Genomic DNA, 12,985 nt, shown 5'->3' with positions numbered 1-12,985 from the left:
CGCCCCCCCCCCGCCCCGTGTCCATGAGGTAAGCCTTGGGTAGGGGGAAGGGACCCCTCTGGAGGTGCATGTGACCTAAGTTTTGGGCTTCAGTTTCTTTACCTGTGCTGTGAGGGTCATAATGGTGTCTCCCTCATTAGATTAAATAACAGCAGTGGGCAAAGTAGGTTTCCAGTTGTGCATATGGAGAAATTATAAGACTAATAACACAAGAATAAACTCTGTATTTCACGTACTCACAACTGTAACCCTACCTTCGCCCACTCTGAACATGTAAATGCTCACAAAAGTGCCTGGCAGACAGGGCACCTCATGTGGCCGTCGCTGCCATTACCGCCGTCGGCATCGCCGTTCCAATACCGAACCTTCTGTGCGGGGTGCTGGGCACACAGAAATGAACCAGACGTGAAGTCTCCTCTGAGAGCCTTGGAGAAGGAGCGATAATACTCTGCCTGAGGGAGTCTCACAGCTTCATGAAGAAGGTGGCATTTGATCTGGGGCTTGAAGGATAGGAAGGAGTTTGCCGAAAGATGAAGGGCATTCCCGGCAGGTATGAAGTAGAGTGATGTTCTCTCCCTCTGTCTCACAATGTCAGTGATCTCCCGTCACTGCTGGAATTATGTCCAAACTCCTAGTCTAGCATTTAGGGCCCCTCCCTATCTGGTTCATTTCTTAGTTGAAGACCCAAGAAGTCAGGAAAAATAGCTCCAGATTTCACAGCTCCTTATTTGGGAGCCTCCTCTCCAACCCCCAGTCCCCCTCCTTGTGTCCCCAGACCCCAGGCAGGGCCCAGCATGGGGACAGGCGTCCTGAAATGCCTGCTGGATTAAGTCAACCAAGCAGCCAACGTTTTAGAAGGGGAAAAGAACTAGAAACTACCAAAAGTGCAGATTATTGGTGCAGAAAGACCTACTAGAAGGGCAAAACTTTGAAAACCAAAAGGGAGATGGGTAAATAAATTACAGTTTAGCCTTACCACCACAAGTATCATATTTTTCAAAATACTTAATAACTAGGGAAAATGCTTACATATAATGGGGGTGGGGGAAAAAAGCAAGATGCATGCTGATCCTAATTTTATTTAGAGGGAATAAAGACTAAAATCATACCAACTACTATGACTATTGCTAGGTGCTGAAACTAGAGATTAATTTTGTTTTTATATATTTTAGTCTTTTCCTGATATTTATAGTGAACATTAGTACTATTGTTATTAGAGGGAAATAACTATTTTAAAAAGAAAGAGAAAGCAGGCTTAGAAGCAGACAGGCCTAGGTTTACCTACAGGGCTATCGTTCACTATTGGTGTATCCTTGGGCAAATCCTTTAGCCCTCTGAGCCTCAGTTTCCTCGCCCTACCCGCGGCCGTTATTGGCTGCGTAAGCCCCGCAGCAAACCTCGAGCGGAGCAGCGCTCCACCCTCACAGCTTTTCTCTTTGCAAAGCTGGAAGCCAGGGCAGGGCGCAGCCTTGGGAAGCCCTAAGAATCCAGGTTCCCCTCCTTCTCCTCCACTCCAGCATCCTGCCCCCAGGTGTTGGGGAGACTTGCCAGTAAACCTCTCACTTCCCAGTTGGGCCCAGGCTGGCCCTGCCTGTCTGTCACCCACTCACCTGTTTGAATGTGGCTTCCACCAGGTTGGCTGGAAACATGTTCCTGGGAAGACAGTCAGGAGTTGAAGAATTTCAGAGCCTGGGACAGGAGGAGCCTTGGGATCGTCCGAACAACTCCCCTGGCAGTCCAGACCCTCCCGAGGCAGCCTCACCTCTCTCCACAGCCACACCTCCTCCCACCACGCCCCCGCCCCCCCCCGCCCCCCCCCGGCACTGAGAGCTCCCACACCAACTGCATACAGTCCCTTAAACACACCCTGTCTTTTCAGATCAGTCCTGTGTTCACACCGTCACTTCGGTTTGGTGCCCTTCCCGATTCTCTAATTGCTACTCCAATCAACCAGAGCCCAAGCCCCAGGTCCGCTCTGTGGCCCCGCCCCTGAGTCACCTACTCTCTAGAACACAGCGTGGCTCGCACGGCTGCCTCCCCCAGACTGACTTCCTTGAAGGTGGCACTTGGTCATTCATTCCTCATTCGAGGTGTTGAACCCAGGACCTGGCACATACTGGGATCGTTATTCTTATTAATATTGAGAAGCTTTATTTTCATAAAGCTAAAGGAGGAGGGAGTCTTGTCCACCAGATATGAAAAATACTATAAAGACGTAGCTGTCAAAACAGGGAGAAGCTGGCACAGCTGTCCAAAGAAAAACCAACGTAATGGAACCTATAGCCCAGAAACAGAACTGGGTTCGTCTAGCACTTTACAGTTGACAAAAGTTGCCTCACAAATTAGCGAGGAAAAGACAAACTCATTATAGCCAACCAGCGCTTCAGAAAAATAAAAGTTTAGATCTTTATTTGCACTGTGTACCCAAATAAATCCCAGATAGCTTAAAGAAATAAATAATTTTAAAATGCACCCATAAAAAACTAAAAATATAGATTAATATTTTATCAGATCATAGGCTATGGGAGGACTAAGAACAAAACGAGCAATAAAAATGAACAGATGTCACCACACTGAAATTAAGAATTTCCTAAGGGCAACACGATATCCCGCATTGGGTTCTGGGACAGAAGGTGGAAAAACTGGTGAACTCCGAAGCAGGTATGTAATTCAGTTAGTAGTTGCACTAATTCGGTTTCATTTTGAAAACTGCCGGATACGCCAGTGGCTGACACCAGAGGAGGCTGGGTGAAGGGCCCTTGGGAAACCCGCACGATCTTTGCAATTTTTCTGTAAACCTAACACTATGCCACCACAAAAAGCTAATAACATTAAGAAGCTCACTAAGACAGATTGCAATACAAGTAAAATTCTAAAGCCAATGACGAGCTGGGGAAGCCGTATGACAGAGTTACCCAGAGTTACCCAGAGTTATATAGAGTCTTATATCTATGCGGGTTTTACAAATCTTGTCCCCATCTCCGTGCTCACTGTCTGTCCCCTCTCAGCAGACCCCCGCTCCCTGGAGGCAGAGGTCTGTGTCGTATCCCTGCTGTGTTCCCAGCTCTCGGCAGAGTGTCTGGCACGGAACAGGCACCCAGCAAGTATAGCTGCTGCATTAATAAATGGACCGCAGAAACATGAATACCCCAGTAGAAGAAACACAAGTAGCTCCAACAGCTTTTTAAAAGTGTTCGGCTTCCTCGACGAATTAAAGGCACCTTCACTGTCAAACTAGTAAAGAGTGTTTCACACCACAGTGCATAATGCTGAACATGTGTGGGCCCCTCGCGTGGTCCTGGCAGTCACTCTTCTGTGCAGCCATTTGCCACCCATATCGAGGGGCTTAAATGTGTTGTCTTTCCACGCTGCTTCCAGGGCCCTAGTCTAAACCAGGGATCCTAGCAATTCTTGTTCACACACTTGCCCTTCCTTGCAGCCTCACACTGCCCCCTGTACCCGGTCTTCCCTCCCACTCAGTCTTCTCAGCAAATCTCTTCCAAAGCTTGGCTCACACATAGATTTACACAGGTAAATACGAGTGTGCGTTTTTTCTTAACTTTACACCCCAGCGGCCACTGTTGGGGAGCAGAAACTAACCATTTTTTCCCTGCTGCTAAGATACAGGTTCAGGCTAAGCACATGGCCGGAGGAAGAGGCTCAGAATGAGCCACGGAGGCAGAAAACTGGGAGAGAGCGGTCACAGCTTCTCCCGCTGCTTTCAGCTTTGTCTCCTGGAGGAAAGGAGCAGAGTTGGGAGCCGAGCTCTCAGAAGCTTGAGTGGGGCTCTCCCCGGTGAGTTATGAGCAGACTTCTGCCACTGGAATAGCAGCTGCCGCCAGGGCTCTGACGGCAAGCAGACCAGAAGCACCCGCCGGGCACACAGGCTGCCAGAGGGCCACCAGCCACCGGCCCAGGGCCCGGACGACCACAGTGGGTGGTGCCCACGCTGTACAGGTTGCTAACTCCCGAAAAGCTCCCCCGGGTACAGCTCCACGAGGTTCAAGTGACTTCTAAGGTGGGTCTCTAATGTAACTCAGGGGAAAGGCTGCCTTGGCCCGAGTAGGAACTAAGAACATTCAGAAGGTCATAAACAGAATGGAACATGCTTGGTACGTGCATTTCTTTAGAACTTCCTGCAAAATGAGAATAACTTAAAATGTGTTCTGTGGCAGGCATGGCTTGTTGCCTAACCAGTCTCTGTCCCCTCTCCTCCTTCATGAACAGAAGCCCCGAGGTGTTACGGGGCCAGCAAGGCCTTGCCGTCCAGCCCTGCTGCCCAGCCTCTCTGGCCGAAGGGGTGGCCAATGAGATCTAAGGGGGAGTCATTGGGTAATGTTTTCTAGAAAACTGTTGAAAAGGTGCCCACTCAGCCAGGACCCTTTGGTCCTTTCCTCCAACTGTCTTCTCTCTGCCTGGAACATGGACACAATAGCCAGAGCTTCAGCAGCCTTATTGGACCATGAGACACATGGATGATAAAAGCTGAGTGCTGAGCACTGTGAAGCACAAAGATGCAGGGAACACCCGATGACCATGAGCGGCCCACCCCGGGCTGCTTGTTTAGGGGACAATGAAGCCTTTACCTGACGTAAGCCTCTGCTGGTTCAAGTTTTTCTTAACTCGAAGCCAGAGGCAACGCTTGACTAATTCAGGTGCTCCTACTAATTCTCAATGAACGTGTCCTGCAGATTTGAATTAAGAATCTACCTTTGCCCTGACCGGTGTGGTTCAGCGGGTTGGGCATCATCTGCAAAGTGAAAGGTCGCTGCTTAGATTCCTGGCCAGCACACGTGCCTGGTTGCAGGTTCGGTCCCCAGATGGGCGTGTGAGAGGCAACTGATCTACGTTTCTCTCCCTCTCTTTCTCCTTCCCTTCCCCTCCCCTAAATATAAACAAATAGAATCTTTTTAAAAAGAGCATTAAAAAAATAAAAAATACACCATTGCAGTTCGATTCCCAGTCAGGGCACATGCCTGGGTTGCAGGCCAGTTCCCAGCAGGGGACTCATGAGAGGCAACCATACATTGATACTTCTTCCCTTCCCCTCTAAAGATAAATAAATAAAATCTTTAAAGTAAATAAATAAATAAATAAATAAGAGCATTGACTTTTGATTATGAACTGGGAAAATGTGCGCCTTGTTTTGCGTTTGAACACCCACAGGCAGCCTGTGCCTGCCCCATGGGGCCTGTGCTCCTGCCGGCAGTTACCTAAAACGCAGACACCCGGCCGTGGAGTGCACACACCCTGCTCTCTCCTGGGCCTGCCAGCCCGTCTCTTGGAGCAAGGCCACAGTGAGCCTCTTGGCTCCTCTCCTCACTTACTGTGTATAAGCTCCCACTGTGACAGTCCAAGCTCACCCCCACCCCGTGTCCCCAGCCCAGGCCCCGGAGGTGGGGATTTTTGCTCCCCAAGCACGGCTCCGGGAGCTTCATCCAATCCCCAGGAGGGTGACTGGGAGCTCTGTGCAGTGCCAAATCATTACTTAATCTCTCTGGTGTTTAAATAAGACTGGGCAGGGGGGGGGGGGCGGGGTGGAGAAGGGAAGGAAGCTCTGATTAGTGTTCTGCTTGGGTTTCTCTGTCAGCTGCCCTGTGAGCAGACGCTGGTTTTCTGGAGCCTGGGAAAGGGATTCAGGTCTCGGCGAGGCATTCAGGGACACGGCCCGCCATGTTCCTCTAGAATCACCTTTGAGAGATGGACGCTCACCTTCTCACCCCAAGGGGGGCCCTGGGCCTTATTTCCCTACTCAGATGGCCCCCACATCCTCCTGGCTTTTCATTAGTCATACCTGCCACCAGTTCCCAGTTCCCTGCCATGGTCATCCTGTTCCTGTTTGGTTTTCAATGCATGGTGGGCATTGGCTCTGGGCCAGAACAAGAGTGAGGGGGCCCCCAGTGTCCCCACTGCTGGTGTCCTGGTCATACGCTCAGACTCTGGGAACACCAGGGCTAGCAAGGGTCTCAGAGCGTGGCTGTCCAGTGTGCCCTTCTCATCTGTCTGTCCTAAGATGCTGGGCAACCTGATGCAGGGGCTTGCATTCGCCCCCCACACCCTCAACTCTCAGCACAGTGTCTTCCCCCAGAGCAGGTACTTAGTAAAGGTAGGCTGAAGGGAACGGAGTTACCTGCAACCCATGCCCACCCCCAGTGTATCACTATGCGCCCAGTCACCCCCTGTGCACTCTACCGTGCTCCAGTCTGTCCTCCCCACACTCACCAGCCTCTTGCTTCTTAAGCATGACAGCCCAGCCCTCAGCCTGGAATCAAGGTCTTACAGATTGAGCTCTGCCCTGTGCTCCTGACCTCATCTCCCAGAACCCACCTCCAAAAGCTTCAGCTCAGGCCTGCAGCCTCCTCACAGGGTTGGAAGCCTTTGTGTTTCAGAACCCAGAGTTACAAGGGGTTCTGAAAACCACTGGGGAAACTGAGGCCCAGAGAGTGGGGCTGGCCTGCCCAGAGCCACACAGTGACTGACTGGCAGAGCTGAGATGAGACGTCACATCTCCAAGGTTCTGTCCCAGGGAACATGTATCATCCCCTGCAGCTGCATTCTCTAAGAAACAGTGACAGCCACCCAGCTTTGCACAACGACTTGCCTTGGGGTTGAGCGACTGGGGGGAAAGCCTCAAACCAGAGGGATCAACTTTCACCACGTGAAAAGGGGCTGAGAACAGGAACTGCCCCTGGAACATCTGACTCCGACACAAGTGCCCCATCTGGAGCCCTCAGCCCCAGCGCAGCGGAGGCAGTGGTGGGAGGGGGGGGCCCCAACCATCTCTTTCCACCACCAGGGAAGGCTGTTTCGAATCATAGAATCCAAAAAACGATGAATCATGGTCACCAACTCATAGAAATAACGGACCTTAGAACTGAAATGTCTCGAAATTCCTCTTCCCCTGGCTTACAGGACGTCTGCTCTCCCGGCCCTCCTCCAGGCCCTCAACTTGCTCTTGCCTTCAGCTCGGCAACCCCCCAGGGCGGCTGTGGGCCACGGCTTGCCGGCCTCAGGGCTGCCTGCTCAGCACACTCCCCCTGGGCGGCCCCTCTTGTCCAGTGGGTTCAAAGCCCAGCTCCACCGGTGCCCCCACATCCCACGTGCGCATCCAGCGACCACTGTGCCGTCCTCTGTGCCCGCTGCTCCTCTGGGCACCAGGATGTCGCGGGACACGGGGTTTCTAACACTCGAGCCCTCCTGGAGCGCATTTCGTTCCAGTGGGCGAGACAGAAAGAGAAGTCCAGAAGTCCACAGACATGACCGTGTCAGGTAGTAATAAAAACTATGAGGAGAGAGTGACAGAGGCTGGGAGGTCCCTGTGAAGAGGTGACACAGAGCAGAGGGGTAAATGGAGGGAGAAAAAGGCTGCCTGCATCCTGTGGGAGGCGTCGGTGAGGACAAGGCACACAGATAGGACCCTAGTGACACCTGGAGGAGTGGTAGAGGCCAGCACGGCTGGGTGAGGGCAGGCAGAGTTGGCAAGGAGGTCAGATGCCGACCTGCCTGTGGTGGCGGCTCATGAACGGGCTGTAGATCACAGAAAACACTGGGTTTGGTTGTGCAGTGGGCTGTGAATGGATGTTAAAAAGGATCCCTTTGGCTGCTGTGCTGAGAACCAACTGTGGGGCAGCAGAGAGAAAGAGGGCAACCTCGTCGGACACCAGAGTGAGGGCGTGGTGGTCTGGGTGATGGCGGAGGTGGCACAGGGGGACAGGAGGGACAGGTTTGGGATATTATATTGAAGGTACAGCTGAATGAATTTGCTGACAAACTGGAGGCAGGGGAGGAGAGAATGAGAGACACCAGACCAAGAGGGGCAAGACTGAGTGAAGGGCAGATTTACGAGGAAATCAAGAGCCTAGCTTCGGACGTGTTTGTTTTGAGATGCCTTTAGACACTGTATGTAAGAATCTGAAGTGCAGGAGACAGGTTTCCAGGCTGGAAACAAAATTTTTCAGCGTCGGGATACAGAAAGGACTCATCGTCATGGTTCGGGATGAAATCACCAGGCAAGTGAGCGAGGGCACCACACACCCTGCCTGGTCTCTTTCTGGCTGTAGACCCTGTGGCTGGGAACCACATGACAGGAACAAAATTGCAAGTATGTTTGTGATCCTTAGTTCGTCACATGCCTCAAGGCATAAAAGAGAACCCAGAGAACAAAGAAAGTGAGGGAGCAGTAGACCCATCGCATCGAGGGCTCCCTTTCATGGACGCCCTTTGCCTGGCAGTACTGTGGTCCCCTCTCACCTGAGTCTGGGCTTGGCCACGTGAATGGCTTTGGCCAATAAAATGTTAACTGACCTTGAACAATTAAAATAAAATAAAATGTAAAAAAGATGTTAACTGACTTGACAGAAGCAGAGACTCAGAAAAACACAGGATCCTCTAGATCAGATCAGCAGAACATGCCCAGCCTTGCCCTCTCTGTCATCACCGGGAAGGAAATCCAGGCTGGCCCACTGGAGGACGAGAGACCACCGGAGTTCATCCCCCGAGATCGCCCTGCATCAGTGGCTCCCCAGGTGAGTAACCAGCTGCCTGCAGGCTCAGAACCTTCCAGCCGGCTTAGAGACTCAGAGCTGTCGTTTTAAGCCACTAGGTCTTGGGTGCATTTGTTACATGGCAATTAATAATGGATGGAGAGGGTGAGGAGGGAGGGAGAGAGAGAGGAAGGAAGGGAGGGAGGGAAGGAAGGAAAGAGAGAGAGAAAAATAAAGGAAGGAAGGAAGGAAGGAAGGAAGAAGGAAGGAAGGGAAAGGAAGGAAGAGAAAGGAAGGAAGAGATAGGAAGGAAGGAAGGAAGGAAGGAAGGAAGGAAGGAAGGAAGGAAGGAAGGAAGGAAGGAAGGAAGGCAAGAAGGGGAACAGAGAGAGAATTGTGTGCTGGGCCTCTATCCACACAGGGGAGAAGAGGACTGTCCCTCAGGGTTTTCGGAGTGTCCGGGCTGGCTCCTGACTCACGCCCAAAGGCCCTGGGAAAGGCCTGAACTTTCAGCAAAGATCTGTGTGCTTCCCATGGGCCAGACGTGGACCCTGCCTAAAAGGGTCAACCAGGGGGGCGAGATGACCCGCAGAGGAGCTGACCAGAGGTCAGGCCTGAGGAGGGTGTTAGAAGCAGCCAGACGGAGCCAAGGCTGCCCGAGTCAAGGGAACGACCAGGAAGACGCCAGTGACAGGAGGAGCTCCAAAGGACCCTCAGACGCGCCCTGAAGAAATGCAGCTTGGGAGTTATGCCAGCCCGCCTATGCCAGCCCGCTCCACCACCTCGGGAGGACCTTCTAGCCCACTGTCTCATCTCTCTCCACTACTCCAGCCCTGGTCCCAGCAGCAGGGGAGCAGATGGAGCAAGAAACAGAAAAACCTACTATGACCTTCTTCCCACTCCAGGTTTCCAAGTTTGAATCAGACGCACTACGCTAAGACAGGATTCATTTTAACTCGGATGAGTCTGGAGTTTTAATGTTAGACTGGACTGGATTTCTTACATCTGAGGCTGGCAAGGAAATGAAAGGGACTAGAAGGAGTCCCCAGAACACGCCTGATGCGGAATCCTGCTGAGCCCAATGCATCGCTTCCCACGGGGTGCTTCTGGGCTCTGTCCCGTCCCGCCGCCCTCACCCACGTTGTGCTGGGAGACCCCTCCGCCCTCAGGGTCTACCTATTGTCTCTGCCCTGCTGGTTTCCTGCACTCCTCCAGGTCTGACTGTCCCACCAGGCACATGCACAAGCCAACCGTCAACAGGCATCTCTCCCGGGATGTCCTGCTCTGGCACCGCCCTGTGGTCTGGTGACCACACTGCCGTCCACTTGGGTGCTCCGATCTTCATGCCATCAGCACCACCGGCTCCTCCACCCTCCCCTTTATTTTGCTTGTCTCCTGCTGATTTTACCTCCTGAGCAGCCCTTCAGTCTGACCTCTTCCCCCATGCCCGTGGCCACTACCCTGGCCGTGTCCCTGCCTCCATCTTCCTCTCCTCCCTGCCCCCCACTCAGTGAGCCTCCTGAATTAGATCGTGCCCCTCCCATATTTAAAACCCATTTCAGGATAAAACATGATGTTTGGCCTGGTTCACCATGTTCTGCATGGTCCAGCACCATCGCCTTGTCCAGTGATTGTCCGGCCCCTCCTGTCCCCCACCCACTGCACTCCGCATGCCCAGTCACACTCACTGGAGGGGCTGTGATTTCCCTCCACAACTCTCCCTCTCAGCTCAGGGCCTGCACCGCTGTTGTGTCCCTGTCCCCGCACCTGCCCACCCACCCCATCCTGTACAGCAGCAGCAGCTTTGCCTCCTCTGCCCCTGCTCCTCCCCTGCCCTCCCCCACCACCCTGGTTTTCCCCATCAGAGCCCCACCCCCATGTTGTCTGTATCTAGTCATGGGTGTTTCTCTCCTCCGGATCTAGGGCAGCTCTGAGGGTCCTGGCCCAGGCCAGCCTCTCTGAGGAAGCCCGAGAGAAAATGGAGTGTGGTCTGTTGGGAGTCTGGGGAGGAGAAGTCAGGCATGGATGTACTTCAGGGCCTACAGCGCTTTCCCTGGAGGTGAGCACAGGTCTGTGAAACAAACGGTTAGCAGAGCCCGTGCAGGGGCAGTGCCTGGGGAGAAAGCCCTACACTTGGAGTCGGACAGGCCTGTAAAAAGGGGCCCAAAAAGGAAAGGGTGGGGGGGGGACCTGTGACTGCTGGCCTTCCACCTGAGAGGAGGGGTGTGCACAAGCGAGCGCAGTCAGTCAGCAAACACTCACTGGGCCCGCCCTGTGCCAAACCCTGTGCCGGGTCTGGGCTGGCAGAGGCGCCCTGTCCTGCCCTGGAGGCGCTCTCAGGCTGACGGGGAGGCCCGCCATGGGGGCAGCAGGTGCAGTGTGAGCCCAGAGGGAGCACAGGGGCTGAAGGAACGCAGAGCGGCCTCCATGGCTGCCCCCTCGTCACCATGAGAAATCAAGAGCAGACCCTGAGCATGTACCCCCCCACCCCTTCCCCTGCCCTCTGGTCCCAGCCCAGGATGTCTTTCCCCAGCAGGGGGTCAGTGGTAAGGGTTACCGGATGAGGTCCAGCAGGGCATCAGCTGAGCTCATGATGGGCTTCCCGCTCTGCTCCGTCGCCTCCTTCTGGGCCGCCCTGCCTGGGTGGATGATGGAGACCATGATGATGCCCACGACGACTGCCACGAAGGTGGTCCACAGGTAGTATGCCACAGTGAGAATGCCCAGGCGGCTAGAGGTCTTGGCATCCAGGGAGGCGAGGCCGGATATCAGGCTGGGAGGGTGATGGGGGTCACAGTCTGTGGGTGGGGCAGGCCCTGGGCTTGCCCACCTTTGCTGCCCCTCCTGGGCCTGCCCCGTGCCCTCACAGAGCTCCTGGGAGTGTGCAGTCACAGAAACCCCCACCCCCATCATCTAATCTGTGTGGCTCCTTCTAGCCTCTCCTTCCCTTCCGCTCTTTCTCCCATGGCAGAGTCAAGTCCTTCCCCCCCGCTGGGCCTTTCCATGTGCTGTTGCCATTGTTTCATGTCCTCTGATCAGCTTCCATCACTTGCCCAAGTCCTACTCCCTCGGTAAGACTGGGCTTGGTGCCACCTCTTTGGTAAAATCTTTTTGGACTGCCTGCATCTCCCCCAGGGCGAGGAGCCCACTGGGGTTCCCACTGCCCCAGGCCTCCCCGTCAGGACCCTGTGGTCACTGTCACGTTTGCCTGTCTGTCCTTCCTACCAGACTGAGGACATACGAGAAGAGGGATGGATCTGACTCCTCTGTGAGTCCCCAGTGCCCAGCATGAGCTCTTGGTGCTGCCACCCTGTAGGTGGTTACTGCAGGCTGGCTGAATGAACTCAGGAATGAGTGACGGAGTGAGTGAGTCAGAGCCCTGGGCTGGGAGTCGGCGACCTGGGTCCTGGTCTTAGCTCTGCCTGCTGGCAGCAGGTCACTGCCCCATCTTTGGGCCTCAGGATGCCCATCTCTAAAGTGGGGCCATGGTTATATTTTCCCTGAGAGATGCCACCCTTTGGCCATCTTGGGTTAGTTCCCTGGGCCCAGACTCCCCTCGTGGGAGGCTGTGTTGAGGCGGCTTGTGGGTCTCTCTCCTCTTGGGTTTGCCCGCCCCCTCCCTGCTCACCCTGAGCCAGACTCTCTGCCCATCAGTGCAGGCCAGCCTGCAGCTACTCTTCCCATGGCTGTGGGAGGGGGGAGGGCCGGCGGGAATGAGAGATTAGTTAAGGAGATGCTCATGAGTGGCTTTGCTGCCAAAAGGATTTTTCCGCAAGCCCTTTCCTTCTTTCAGATAAAGGAAGTATTTGTCTGTTTTTAATCATGTAAACAAGAGTAGATAATCCTGCCCCTTTCCCGCTCCTCTTATCACTAGGCCACAGCAGGCAGCATCCAGCATCAGGGGGAACACTGTGGCCTCTCCCCAACCCCGGGCTGTAGCTGCTGTCTGTGAGCGCCCTGCTCTTCCTGCTCCCAGTGGTAAAGGCCCACTCTTCTGTGAAGACACAGTTTAATGTTGTCCTCCTCCAGGAAGCCTTCCCTGACTACCAGGCAGGGTGAAGGCCCCCTTTTGGGGCTCCCACAACCCCTGTGCTGCCGTCTATCCTAGGCGCACCTTACTAAGTTGCTGACTGTTTCCTGGAAGTGCCTCTAGGGCTGGGCCTAGTTCTGGTTCAAAGCTGGGTTCACACATCCAGGCCCAGGACTCAGCAGAATACAGCTTGGCAGCAGTTTGCTGAAGCAAGAAGAGAGTGGAGGAGTGAATGAATGAGTGAACGAGTTAATATTTACAATCTCTGTTCACTGCTGTTTGCCAAGACGCCATATGTTAGAGATGGGCTTAGGGTGGGTTTCAGACATAAACCCTGAAGGGCTTATTATGAGATTATGGGGCCAGAGATAACGGGGGACTGCTCTGCAATCATTGTCCATGAGAGAGATTACCCCCAGGCCAGGCCCAGCACATCAGCCCAGGGCCAAGCTGTCCCCTGGCCACACATCGC

General features: G+C 53.9%; 1 protein-coding gene across 2 annotated transcripts in view; it reads right to left on the bottom strand.

The window, feature by feature from the left end:
- The window catches only part of SLC1A7 (solute carrier family 1 member 7), a 47,554-nt gene that overhangs the window by 9,559 nt on the left and 25,010 nt on the right, over window positions 1–12,985 (bottom strand). Inside the window, exons 3-4 of one of the 2 annotated variants that reach the window (XM_037043248.1) lie at window positions 11,041–11,256; window positions 1,611–1,653 (exon numbers count right to left, since the gene is read on the bottom strand). In XM_037043248.1, the coding sequence (XP_036899143.1) occupies window positions 1,611–1,653; window positions 11,041–11,256 (259 nt within the window). The remainder of the gene's footprint in view (window positions 1–1,610; window positions 1,654–11,040; window positions 11,257–12,985) is intronic. The other variant, XM_037043249.1, reaches the window with a different exon arrangement.

The sequence above is a fragment of the Sturnira hondurensis genome, unplaced genomic scaffold (genome assembly GCF_014824575.4).
Source record: "Sturnira hondurensis isolate 20B ecotype Veracruz unplaced genomic scaffold, ASM1482457v3 Scaffold0004068, whole genome shotgun sequence".
NCBI lineage: Eukaryota > Metazoa > Chordata > Mammalia > Chiroptera > Phyllostomidae > Sturnira > Sturnira hondurensis.
Note: the sequence above shows the minus strand (reverse complement) of the source record. Positions and strands in the feature narration are given on the sequence as shown.